A 12,104-nucleotide genomic window follows, 5' to 3' on the forward strand; every position below is an offset into this window, starting at 1 on the left:
TTTTGACGCTTGTTCCGGGGGTTCTTTCTGACACCCCTTTGTTGAAGCAGTTTCCTCATGTTCTCAGCAGTGAATTCAAAGCTAGCAAACATAGGTCCCGCTTTAGTTCCTCTGGGCAATTCTACCGTTTCCTAGTATTTTTGAGACAGTCTCGCCCGGTCGCCTAGGCTGGAGTGCAGTGGTGAGATCACAACTCACTGCAGCCTCGAATTCTCAGGCTCTAGCGATCCTCTAACCTCAGCCTCCTGAGTAGCCGGAAGTACAGGCGTGCCCCATCACACACAGCTAATGTTTAAAAACTTTTTTGGGGAGGCCTCACTATGTTCCCCAGGCTGGTCTTGAACTCCAGGACTCAAGCGATCCTCCCGCCAGGGCATCCGAAAGTGCTGGGATTACAGGTATGTGCCGCCTTGCCCAGCCAATAATCTGCTTTTCAGATTTGGGGCACATCAGGCATGTCCCTTATATCCCTATGCAATGTCACAGAATTGCGCTCTTTTCCTTTGGAAATATAGTCACTCCACATGCCACCTTTTGGGATGACGTTCCTACTCCACTGACAGTGGGATAGTATCAGCAGTTACTGAGAAGCATGGTAACAGACTAGTATTTCTATTGTTTGCCACCCGAATGGATATTCAGTCAACTCTTTCTTGTAGCAGGAGGCAGCATTTTAGCTCAGTGGCTGTGCTTGATGCCTTGAGGGGACAGAGGAAGTACCTTGTATTTAAACCACTAGGGGTTCAAAATGTGCTGACAGAGAGAAATGTAAAACAGAAAAGGCCTGACAGTCATGTCATGTTGATAATGTTTCCAGGTCACATTTCTGTGTAGGGCCAAATACATGCTTTCTCCTCCCCACCCCCCCGCCCCTTTTTTTTGTTTTTGAGACAGAGTCTCTCTGTTGCCCAGGCTAGAGTGCAATGGCTGGATCTCCATTCACTGCAACATCTGCCTCCCTGGTTCAAGCTATTCTCTTGCCTAAGCCTCCCGAGTCACTGGGATTACAGGCGCCCACCACCATGCCTGAGTAATTTTTTGCATTTTTTAGTAGAGATGGGGTCCCCGTGTTGGCCAGGCTGGTCCTGAGTGCCTGACCTCTGGTGATCCATCTGCCTCAGCCTTCCAAAGTTCTGGGATTAAAGGCATGAGCCACCGCTTTTTTTTTTTTTTTGAGACAGGGTCTTGCTCGGTCATCCAGGCTAGAGTGCAGTGCTGCCATCTCAGCTCACTGCAGCCTCAACTTCCCTGGCTCAGGTGGTCCTCCCACCTCAGCCTCCCCCTAAGTAGCTGGAACTACAGGCCTGTGCTATCATGCCTGGCTAATTTTTTTTTTGTATTTTTAGTAGAGACAGGGTTTAGCCATGTTGCCCGGGCTGGTCTCAAACTCCTGGACTGAAGCGATCTGCCTGCCTCAGCCTCCTAAAGATCTGGGCTTACAGGTATGAGCCACTGTGCCCAGCCCCTACCCCCCCCTTTTTTTTTTGAGACAGAGACAGATTCTTGCTCTGTCACCCAGGCTGGAGTGCAGTGGCACCATCTCGGCTCACTGCAACCTCTGCCACCTGTGTTCAAGCGATTCTCCTGCCTCAGCCTCCTGAGTGGCTGGGACTACAGGCACCTGCCATTGTGCCCGGCTAATTTTTGTATTTTTAATAGAGACAGGGTTTCACCGTGTTAGCCAGGATGGTCTCGATTTCCTGACCTCGTGATCCACCCGCCTCGGCCTCCCAAAGTGCTGGGATTACAGGCCCAGCCCAACCCCCGCGCCCGGCCCTCGCCCTCTTTAAAAAATTTATTTTTCCCCCCAATTTGGGTGACAGAGTGAGACCCTGTCCCCAAAAATATTTTTTAAATTGACATATAATGATTGTTTTATATTTACATTTATGGGGTAAAATGTGATATTTTGATACATGTATATAATGTGTAATGATCAAATCAGGGTAATTAGCATATTCATCACCTCAAACACTGCTTGCTTTTATATGCTAGTTATATGTGATATGTTGATATTCTGTAGATGGTGATATGAAGCTTTAGCAGCTACTTTTGAACCTCTCAATCAAATTTCTCAATAAGTTAATTCCTAGGAAGTCATGATAATCAGCCTTGTTATTTTGACTTTGATGCGTTTAAATGCTATAAATGTAACCATTTTTTTCTAACATCAGCACACACTATAAGTCTTATTACCTATTGATACCTAAATTACAAAATCTTAGTCATCTTAAATTTCCCTGTGCTATTCCATATGTTATATTACAGGATCTCATGGTTTGTTTATTTATTTATTTATTTTGAGACAGAGTCTTGCTCTGTCACCCAGGCTGAAGGGTAGATCTCAGCTCACTGTAGCCTCTATCTCCTGGGCTCAGGCGATTCTTATGCCTCAGCCTCCCAAGTAGCTGGGATTATAACTCTGCTCCACCACGCCTGGCTAATTTTTAAATTTTTAGCAGAGACGGGATTTTGTCACGTTGCCCAGGTTGGTCTCGAACTCCTGGATTCAAGTGATCCCCACGCTTCGGCATCCCAATATGCTGGGATTACAGGCGCAAGCCACTGTGCCCAGCAGTTTTTTTTTGTTTTTGTTTTTTTTTTTGAGATGGCGTCTTGCTCTGTCACCCAGGCTGGAGTGCAGTGGCCGGATCTTAGCTCACTGCAAGCTCCGCCTCCTGGGTTCACACCATTCTCCTGCCTCAGCCTCCCGAGTAGCTGGGACTACAGGCGCCCACCACCTCACCTGGCTAGTTTTTTGCATTTTTTAGTAGAGACGGGGTCTCATCATGTTAGCCAGGATGGTCTCGATCTCCTGACCTCGTGATCCGCCCGTCTCAGCCTCCCAAAGTGCTGGGATTACAGGCTTGAGCCAAGTTTCTTTATTTAAAAAGTAATTTAGGAAGGGTGCAGTGGCCTAATAATTCCTGTGGAGTGATATGGTGGAACAGTCCTGGATTTAGAGTAAGAAGGCCTGGATTCAGATACTGAGACTGTCATACTAACATTGTATCCTTGAGGAAACTTTGAGCTTCAATTTCCCTTTCTCTCATTTTAGATAAGATTATCTTTTCTTCTCACCTCTTAATTGTTGTGAGAATTACCATTGACATAATATGTGGAGAAGCTAAAAGTTAAAAAATCCAACCTAAGCTATTGTTATTTCTTCTTGTTCTCATTCATTTCACAAACATTGGAAACCTAACATATGTTATATACTGGTGCTATAGCTATGAAAGATAGTACCTGCACTTAAAGGGCTGTCTTTCAAGGAGCTTTCAGGGTGTGTGTGTGTGTGTGTGCACACGCGCAGGTGCATGCGCATGCACTAGGAGTAGGGTGGTAGGGTATTTGGTAAGGTAGACCTGTGCTATAGAATGTAAACCAATAAGCTTAGGATGAGCAACAAACTTAGGTGAGTTTGGGACCATATTTCCACAGTTCCAGAGGAGGAACGGGGAAAGGTTCCTGGAGGAAGTTATATTTGAACAGTCTTGAATTATGACAAGAATCCCGAAGGGCTTTGTGTGCTACAGGAAGTGTATACGTTGAAGGATTTTAAGCAGTTAGGCTGATCACAACTGGTTTTTGAAAGTTCCTGTTGTCTGTGATGTATGCTTTGTTAACTTTCTTCTTTGTGCTTTATTATTATTTTTTTTACTACATCAAGAAGTGTCCTCTCCTCATACCTTAATATTAACTCTATCCTCTTCTAGTGCAGGTCCCATTTCTTGTGTGAAGCATTCTCCAATTATTTTAGCCTCCCTACTTATCTCATTCTCTGAAACCATATTAGAAATATTAATAGTAACACACTTTAGTCCTTATTTGTTTTATGTTTATGTCCTTAAGTAGATTTTAAGTATAGAGAATGTTTCTTATGTGTGAATAGAAAGCATGTTAAAAAAAATTGTTGCTTGATCTCTTTGTATTTTGTTTTTCAGGGTAGTAACAGATTATGGACAACAGTCCTTTTTAATTAATGTATCGTCATCATGGCTAATGAGGGCTGTCCCAAGGCTGCTGATAGTCCTTTTTCATCAGATAAACATGCCCAGCTCATCTTGGCCCAAATCAATAAGATGAGAAATGGACAGCATTTCTGTGATGTGCAGCTGCAAGTTGGAAAGGAAACTTTTAAAGCTCATCGGCTGGTTTTGGCTGCCAGCAGTCCTTACTTCGCAGCTTTGTTCACTGGAGGAATGAAAGAGTCCTCAAAAGATGTTGTACCAATTCTAGGAATTGAAGCAGGAATCTTTCAGATACTTCTAGATTTCATTTACACAGGTATGTTACATGAGCCTGTTGCTTTGACTGAAGAATGATTCAATCACTCATGCACTAACGTGGAAAAATAAATTGATCTAACTTTTTAATTACTCTAGAAGGTAATTTAGCAACATGTTATTACATGACTGAAAATTTCGTATCTTTTGACCCGGTACTCCTTTTCTAGGAATCTGAAGCAATTAATTAGTGATGCAGGCACATATTTACAAACTAGGATTTTATTGTAACATTATTATTATTATTTGATTTTTTTTCGAGATGGGGTCTCTCTCTGTCACCCAGGTTGGAGTGCAGTGGGGCAATCTTGGCTCACTGCAACCTCTGCCTCCCAGATTCAAGTGATTCTCCTGCCTAAGCCTCCCGAGTAGCTGGGACACAGACGCATGCCACCACGCCTGGCTAATTTTTTTTTTTTTAATTTTTGGTAGAGACGGGGTTTCACCGTGCTAGCCAGGATTGTCTCGATCTCCTGACCTCGTGATCTGCCCACCTTGGCCTCCCAAAGTGCTGGGATTATAGGCGCGAGCCACCGCACCTGGCCTGTGACTTTATTTATAGCAGTATGTAATTGAATAAACTCTTGTCTCAGTAAGTTTTATGGCTAAATAAATTATGATACATATATAGATCTCACAAATGAGATCTAACAAATCTTAAAATATATGTATACTATTATGGAGGAATGTTTATCATATATAAAATTTTAAAAATCAGAATATAAGTAAACCCCTATTTTGTTTTAAACAAAACCCAAAAAACTTACGTGTATTTACATGTGAGAAAGTGACCAGAATGTTTGATAACATTTTGGTAATTTGTTATTATATTAGGTAATTTTATATGTTATAACATTAGGTAATTTTTTTCCACAAAGTGTTTATAATCAGCATATGTTATTTTACTCAAAACTATTTCTTAAATGTTTTTGAGGAGTTTTAATAACATTAGAGAATGTACTAGGCCGGGCGCGGTGGCTCAAGCCTGTAATCCCAGCACTTTGGGAGGCCGAGACGGGCGGATCATGAGGTCAGGAGATCGAGACCATCCTGGCTAACATGGTGAAACCCTGTCTCTACTAAAAAATGCAAAAAACTAGCCGGGCGAGTTGGCGGGCGCCTGTAGTCCCAGCTACTCTGGAGGCTGAGGCAGGAGAATGGCGTGAACCCGGGAGGCGGAGCTTGCAGTGAACTGAGATCCCGCCACTGCACTCCAGCCTGGGTGACAGAGCGAGACTGCGTCTCAAAAAAAAAAAAAGAGAGAATGTACACAAGAGCACAGTGGTTCATGCCTGTAAACCCAGCACTTCAGGAGGCCATTATAAGAGGACTGCTTGAGGCCAGGAGTTCATGAATAGGCAGGACAACATAGCAAGACCCCATTTCTTAAAAAAAATTTTGTTTGAGACAGGGTCTCTCTCTGTTGTCCTGGCTGGAGTGCAGTCGTGCACTCACACCTCAATGCAGTCTTGATCTTCTGGGTTAAAGCAGTGCTACCATCTCACCATCCTGCATAGCTGCGACTACAGGTATGTGCCACCATGCCTGACTAATGTAAAACAAATTTTTTTGTAGAGACAGGGTCTCACTATGTTACCCAGGCTAAAAAAATTTTTTTTTTTTTTTTTTTGAGACAGAGTCTCGCTCTATCGCCAGGCTGGAGTATAGTGGCGTGATCTCGGCTCACTGCAGCCTCCGCCTCCCAGGTTCAAGCAATTCTCCTGCTTCAGCCTCCTGACTAGCTGGGACTACAGGCATGCGCCACCACACCCAGCTAATTTTTATATTTTTAGTAGAGACCGGGTTTCATCATGTTGGCCAGGATGGTCTCGATCTCTTGACCTCGTGATCCACCTGCCTCGGCCTCCCAAAGTACTGGGATTACAGGCGTGAGCCACTGCGCTCAGCCAAAATTTTTTTTTTTTTAATTAGCTGGGTGTGGTTGCTTGTGCCTTTAGTCCCAGCTAACGGGAGGCTGATGTGGGAGGATCCAGGAGTTTGAGGCTGTAGTGAGCTATGATCAAGCTGCTATACCCTGGACTGGGAGACAGAGTGAGACCCCATCTCTAAATAAATAAAATAAAACAACTGGGATGATGAGGAGGGGAGTAGGGGAGGGGGAAAGAAAGAGAAGGCACACCAAAACGATGTATAGTCTTATATGATATGCAACAAATATGCATAGAAAAAAGATTTGAAAGGCTGAGGTAGGATGATCACTTGAGCCCAGGATGCTGAGGCTTCAATGAGTGATGATCATGCTACTGCACTCCAGCCTGGGCAACAGGACAAGACTCTGTCTCAAAAAAAAAAGAGAGAAAATATATATGAGGAGACACTACAGTGTTAACACAATGTGTGTCTGTGTATGGAAAATACGTTTTCATTTTAGTTTTCTGTCTTAAAGTTCTTTTTCCACAGTGAATATATATTACTCTTTGTGTGTGTGTGTGTGTGTGTGTGTATGACGGAGTTTCACTTTGTCACCCAGGTTGGAGTACGGTGGCACAATCTTGGCTCATTGCAACCTCTGCCTCCCAGTTTCAAGCGATTCTCCTGCTTCAGCCTCCCAAGTAGCTGGGATTATAGGCTTGCACTAACATGCCCAGTTAATTTTTGTATTTTTTTTTTTTTAGTAGAGATGGGTTTTCACCATGTTGGCCAGGCTGATCTCGAGCTCCTGACCTCAAGTGATCCGCCCACCTCAGCCTCCTAAAGTGCTGGGATTACAGGCGAGAGCCACTGTGCCCAGCCTCTTTTATTTTTTATTTTGTGAGACAGAGTCTTGCTTTGTCACCTACACTGGAATGTAGTGGCAAGATCATTGCAGCCTTCACCTCCTGAGCTCATCAAGCTATCCTCTCACCTCAGCCTCCTGAGTACCTGTAGGACCACAACACACACCATCATGCCAGGGTAATTAAAATAATTTTTTTTTGTAGAGATTATGTCTGGCTATGTTGCCCAGACTGGTCTCAAACTCCTAGGCTCAAGCAGTCCTCCCACTTCAGCCTTTCTAGTAGCTGAAACTACAGGTGCACACGCTGCCACACCTGGCTAATTTTTTTTTTTGAGGCGGAGTCGTGCTGGGCTTAGTGGTGCGCACCTGTAGTCTCAGCTACTCAGGAGGCTGAGCCAGGAGCATTGATTGAACCTAGAAGGCAGAGGTTGCAGTGAACAGAGACCATGCCACTGCACTCCAGCCTGGGCAACAGAGCAAGACCTTGTCTCAAAAAACAAACAAACGAACAAAAAAGGCTGGGTGTGGTTGCTCACGCCTGTAATCCCAGCACTTTGGGAGGCTGAGGTGGGTGGATCACCTGATCCAGCACTGGGGAGAGTAAGACAAGGTCTCTAAATGCCATACAATGTTCATTTTTTGTTTGTGTTTGTTTTGAGACAGGGTGTTGTTCTGTTGTCCAGGCTGGAGTGCAGTGTCGCAATCTTGGCCCACTGCAACCTCTGCCTCCCATGCTCAGGTGAGCCTCTCACCTCAGCCTCCCGAGTAGCTGGTACTACAGACACTCACCACCATGATCGGCTAATTTTCTGTATTTTTTTGTAGAGACAGAGTTTCACCACGTTGCCCAGGTTGATCTTAAACTCCTGGGCTCAAGCAATCCACCCACCTCAGCCTCCCAAAGTGCTGGGATTACAGGCGTGAGCCACCACACCCAGCACAATGCTAGTTTTTAATATTAGGAATAACCAAGAATCTATAACATAAGAGAAACTATTATTATTATTATTATTTTTTTTTTTTTTGAGACAGAGTCTCACTCTGTGGCCCAGGCTGGAGTGCAGTGGCCGGATCTCAGCTCACTGCAAGCTCCGCCTCCCGGGTTTACGCCATTCTCCTGACTCAGCCTCCCGAGTAGCTAGGACTACAGGCGCCCGCCACCTCACCCGGCTAGTTTTTTGTATTTTTAGTAGAGACGGAGTTTCACCGTGTTAGCCAGGATGGTCTTGATCTCCTGACCTCGTGATCCGCCCGTCTCGGCCTCCCAAAGTGCTGGGATTACAGGCTTGAGCCACTGCGCCCGGCCAAGAGAAACTATTAAATACTCAAACTATGTATACCACTTTCTTTTCCAAGGGCTTCACTTTCTTTTTTAAATTTTTTTATTTTTTTTCGAGACAGAGTCTCACTATGTCGACCAGGATGGAGTACAGTGGTGCATTCTTGGCCCATTACAACCAACACCTCCCAGGTTCAAGTGATTCTCCTGCCTCAGCCTCCCAAGTAGCCAGGATTACAAGTGTGCACCACCACAACTGGCTAATTTTTGTATTTTTAGCAGAGACGAGGTTTCGCCATGTTGGTCAGGCTGGTCTCAACCTCCTGGCCTCAGGAAATGTTTGTTACATGCATATAACCTTATGTTAAAAGCATAGACTTTTGTTGTTGTTGCTGTTGTTGTTTGATTTTTTTTCTTTCCAACTTTTAGGTTCAAGAGGTACATGTGTGGGTTTGTTGCATGGGTAAATTACGTGTCTTGGGGGCTTGGTATGTAGATAATTTTGTCCCCCAGATAATCAGTATAATACCTGATACATAGTTTTTCAATCCTTACCCTCCTCCTACCCTCCACTCTCAAGTAAACCCCAATGTGTATCCATGCCTTCTTGGTGTCCATGTGTATGCAATGTTGAGCTCCCATTTATAAGTGAGAACATATGATATTTGGTTTTCTGTTCTTGTGTTAATTTGCTTAGAATCATGGCCTCCAGCTCCATGTGTGTTGCTGTAAAGCACATGATTTCCTTCTTTTTTATGGCAAAAGCATGGACTTTGATGTCAACCCCTACCTTGCAACTTGCTTTACCTTACAACTTGTGGACAAGTTACTTAAACTTTGATTCTGTTTCCTTAATATGAAAATAAGAAAAATAATATCTATCACATGGGAGTATAATAAGGGTTAAATTAACATATAAAGCAATTAATGCTGCACCTGGTTCATTGTAAGTTTTTCATAAATGTGTTAGGTAGCGTTATCGTTTAAGTTTTGTGCTCTTTACACAAATCCTTGATTGCCTTTTAAGTGTCTGTCTACTCTGCAAGCATCAGTGAAATCAAGTGTAATACTTTTTGAATATGGTAAGCCAATGTGTGTTTTTACTTTATTGGCCATTTTGTCTTCCTACTTCTCTAGGTATTGTGAACATAGGTGTGAATAATGTTCAGGAGTTGATTGTTGCAGCAGACATGCTACAGTTGACTGAAGTTGTTCATCTTTGCTGTGAATTTCTGAAAGGACAAATTGATCCACTGAACTGCATTGGAATCTTTCAGTTCTCTGAGCAAATTGCCTGCCATGATCTCTTGGAATTCTCAGAAAACTACATTCATGTCCATTTCTTAGAGGTTCATAGTGGAGAAGAGTTCCTAGCACTTACAAAAGATCAGCTGATCAAAATTTTGCGAAGTGAAGAGCTTAGCATTGAGGATGAATACCAGGTCTTCTTAGCTGCAATGCAATGGATTCTGAAAGATTTGGGAAAAAGAAGAAAACATGTGGTAGAAGTGCTAGACCCAATTCGATTCCCTTTATTACCGCCTCAGAGACTTTTCAAGTATATAGAAGGTAACTTTTTTGCTATATATCAAATTAGTTGATTAATTATCCAGTGATGTGTTCTCTGAAATGTGGGAGAGTGTTTTCATTTTTTGGTTCAGTAACAGACATTTATTGAATGATTACTCTTTTTTTTTTCTTTTTAAAAATGTATTGAATGATTATGTAACATACAACTTTTGTGTTTTGTGGGTGGGCAGTAGTATTTTAATATTTCTACCTATTTTTATCAAAATCTTTCTTGAGATTGATTACTAAGGCAGATTAGTGTTATAGATAAAAATTACTGACAGAGCGACTAACATAACAACTGCTGTTGACAGAACCAGTTGTTTCAGTGTAAGATTTCCTCTTGCTACTCTGAAAAATTAAGCAAAACCTAATACTTGGAGAAAATGCATACATTAAAAATAAAAAAACTCAATGAATCCTATAAGTCCCTTCATTATAAAATAAATTTGGTGTTGATATACTATTATAGCTTCTGAGTAGCCTTTGAATCATCTTTAGATTCTAAACTTAATTCTGAAAATATGTTTTACCATAGTACAAAATAGTTTGTATCTTTTGTTAGAAAACGATGTTTAAATTTATTTCTAAAAATTTACTTTAGGCCAGGTGCAGTGGTTCATGCCTGTAATTCTAGCACTTTAGGAGGCCAAGGCAGGCAAATCGCTTTAGCCCAGGAATTCAAGACCAGCCTGGGCAACATGGTGAAACCCTGTCTCTACAAAAAAAAGGCAAAAAATTAGCCCAGCATGGTGGCATGCACTTGTAGTCCCTGCTACCTGGAAGGCTGAGGTGGGAGGATCACCTGAGCCCAGGAGGTCAAGGCTACAGTGAGCCAGGATTGTGCCACTGCTGTCCAGCTATTTCCTGTCTATTTTTGAGACAGGTCTCACCCTGTCATCCAGGATGGAGTGCAGTGGCGCAATCCTGCCCCACTGCAAACTCTGCCTCCTGAGCTCAAGTGGTACTCCCACATGAACCTCCTGCGTAGCTGGAACTGTAGGCACATGCCACCACACCCGGCTAATTTTTGTATTTTTTGTAGCAGCGAGGTTTTCATTCACCATGCTGGCCAGGCTCAAGTGATCCACCCGACTTAGCCAGAGTACTGGGATTACAGGTGTGAGCCACCACATCCGGCCTGGAAATTCTTATACATGGGGGGATACTGTGACGCATATATATTTTTTAGTTGCTGTTCTGCTTATATATGAAGCATATTTTTTAACAGCAACCTTTTTTGTTTTTCATTAGTGAAGAAAATGCTTTCCTTAAAATAGTACCAATATTTGGTATTGCAGGAAACAAACACCATTGTTTGACGATGATTTTTTATTTAATGATTGTTAAAGGTGTCTTATCTTTATAGAAATGTGTTTTCCAATGTTACTTAAAATTGTTTAAAACATTGTCTTTTTAAATATTGCTTTAGGAGTATCCGATTTTAATCTTCGTGTTGCATTGCAAACACTTCTGAAAGAGTACTGTGAAGTATGCAAATCTCCCAAAGAGAACAAGTTTTGTAGTTTTCTGCAGACATCTAAGGTTCGACCTCGGAAGAAAGCAAGAAAGTACCTCTATGCAGTAGGTGAGAGCCCTTTAAAAAGTAATAGAAATTGGCCGGGCGCGGTGGCTCAAGCCTGTAATCCCAGCATTTTGGGAGGCCGAGACGGGCGGATCACGAGGTCAGGAGATCGAGACCATCCTGGCTAACATGGTGAAACCCCGTCTCTACTAAAATACAAAAAACTAGCTGGGCGAGGTGGCGGGCGCCTGTAGTCCCAGCTACTCGGGAGGCTGAGGCAGGAGAATGGCGTGAACCCGGGAGGCGGAGCTTGCAGTGAGCCGAGATTGCGCCACTGCACTCCAGTCTGGGCGACAGAGCGAGACTCTGCCTAAAAAAAAAAAAAAAAAAGTAGTAATAGAAATTATATTTGTGTTCCAGATCAAAACACTTTAATATATTGTTGTTTTTACTATACATGTTAGAATATGTGGGTGTATTGAAGAGGCATATTAAATTTCACATACAGGCTACAGATTTATAAACTGCATTTATGTATTATGATAAATATGTCTAAAAACAAATAGCTATTCATTTGATATCTGTTATTCTGTGATCTAAACCTTTGAGTTTGTAGATTATCCAGTTATCAAATAAGTGACTAAAGAAGTACTGCTTTAAAAGTTAAAAATTTGAATTCTTGTGAAAAATAAAGAAAATAAATCT

The 12,104-nt window shown here is 42.6% G+C and overlaps 1 protein-coding gene across 1 annotated transcript in view; it reads left to right on the top strand.

Annotated features, from left to right (window-relative positions):
- Positions 1–361: 361 nt before the first annotated feature.
- The window catches only part of IPP (intracisternal A particle-promoted polypeptide), a gene marked incomplete at its 3' end in the record, with an annotated part of 42,806 nt that continues 31,063 nt past the window's right edge, over positions 362–12,104 (top strand). Inside the window, exons 1-4 of the mRNA XM_017881777.1 lie at positions 362–398; positions 3,945–4,287; positions 9,443–9,874; positions 11,307–11,462. Of these exons, the coding sequence (XP_017737266.1) occupies positions 3,996–4,287; positions 9,443–9,874; positions 11,307–11,462 (880 nt within the window). The remainder of the gene's footprint in view (positions 399–3,944; positions 4,288–9,442; positions 9,875–11,306; positions 11,463–12,104) is intronic.

This window comes from Rhinopithecus bieti, unplaced genomic scaffold (assembly GCF_001698545.2).
Source record: "Rhinopithecus bieti isolate Rb0 unplaced genomic scaffold, ASM169854v2 scaffold_12155, whole genome shotgun sequence".
Classification (NCBI taxonomy): Eukaryota; Metazoa; Chordata; class Mammalia; order Primates; family Cercopithecidae; genus Rhinopithecus; species Rhinopithecus bieti.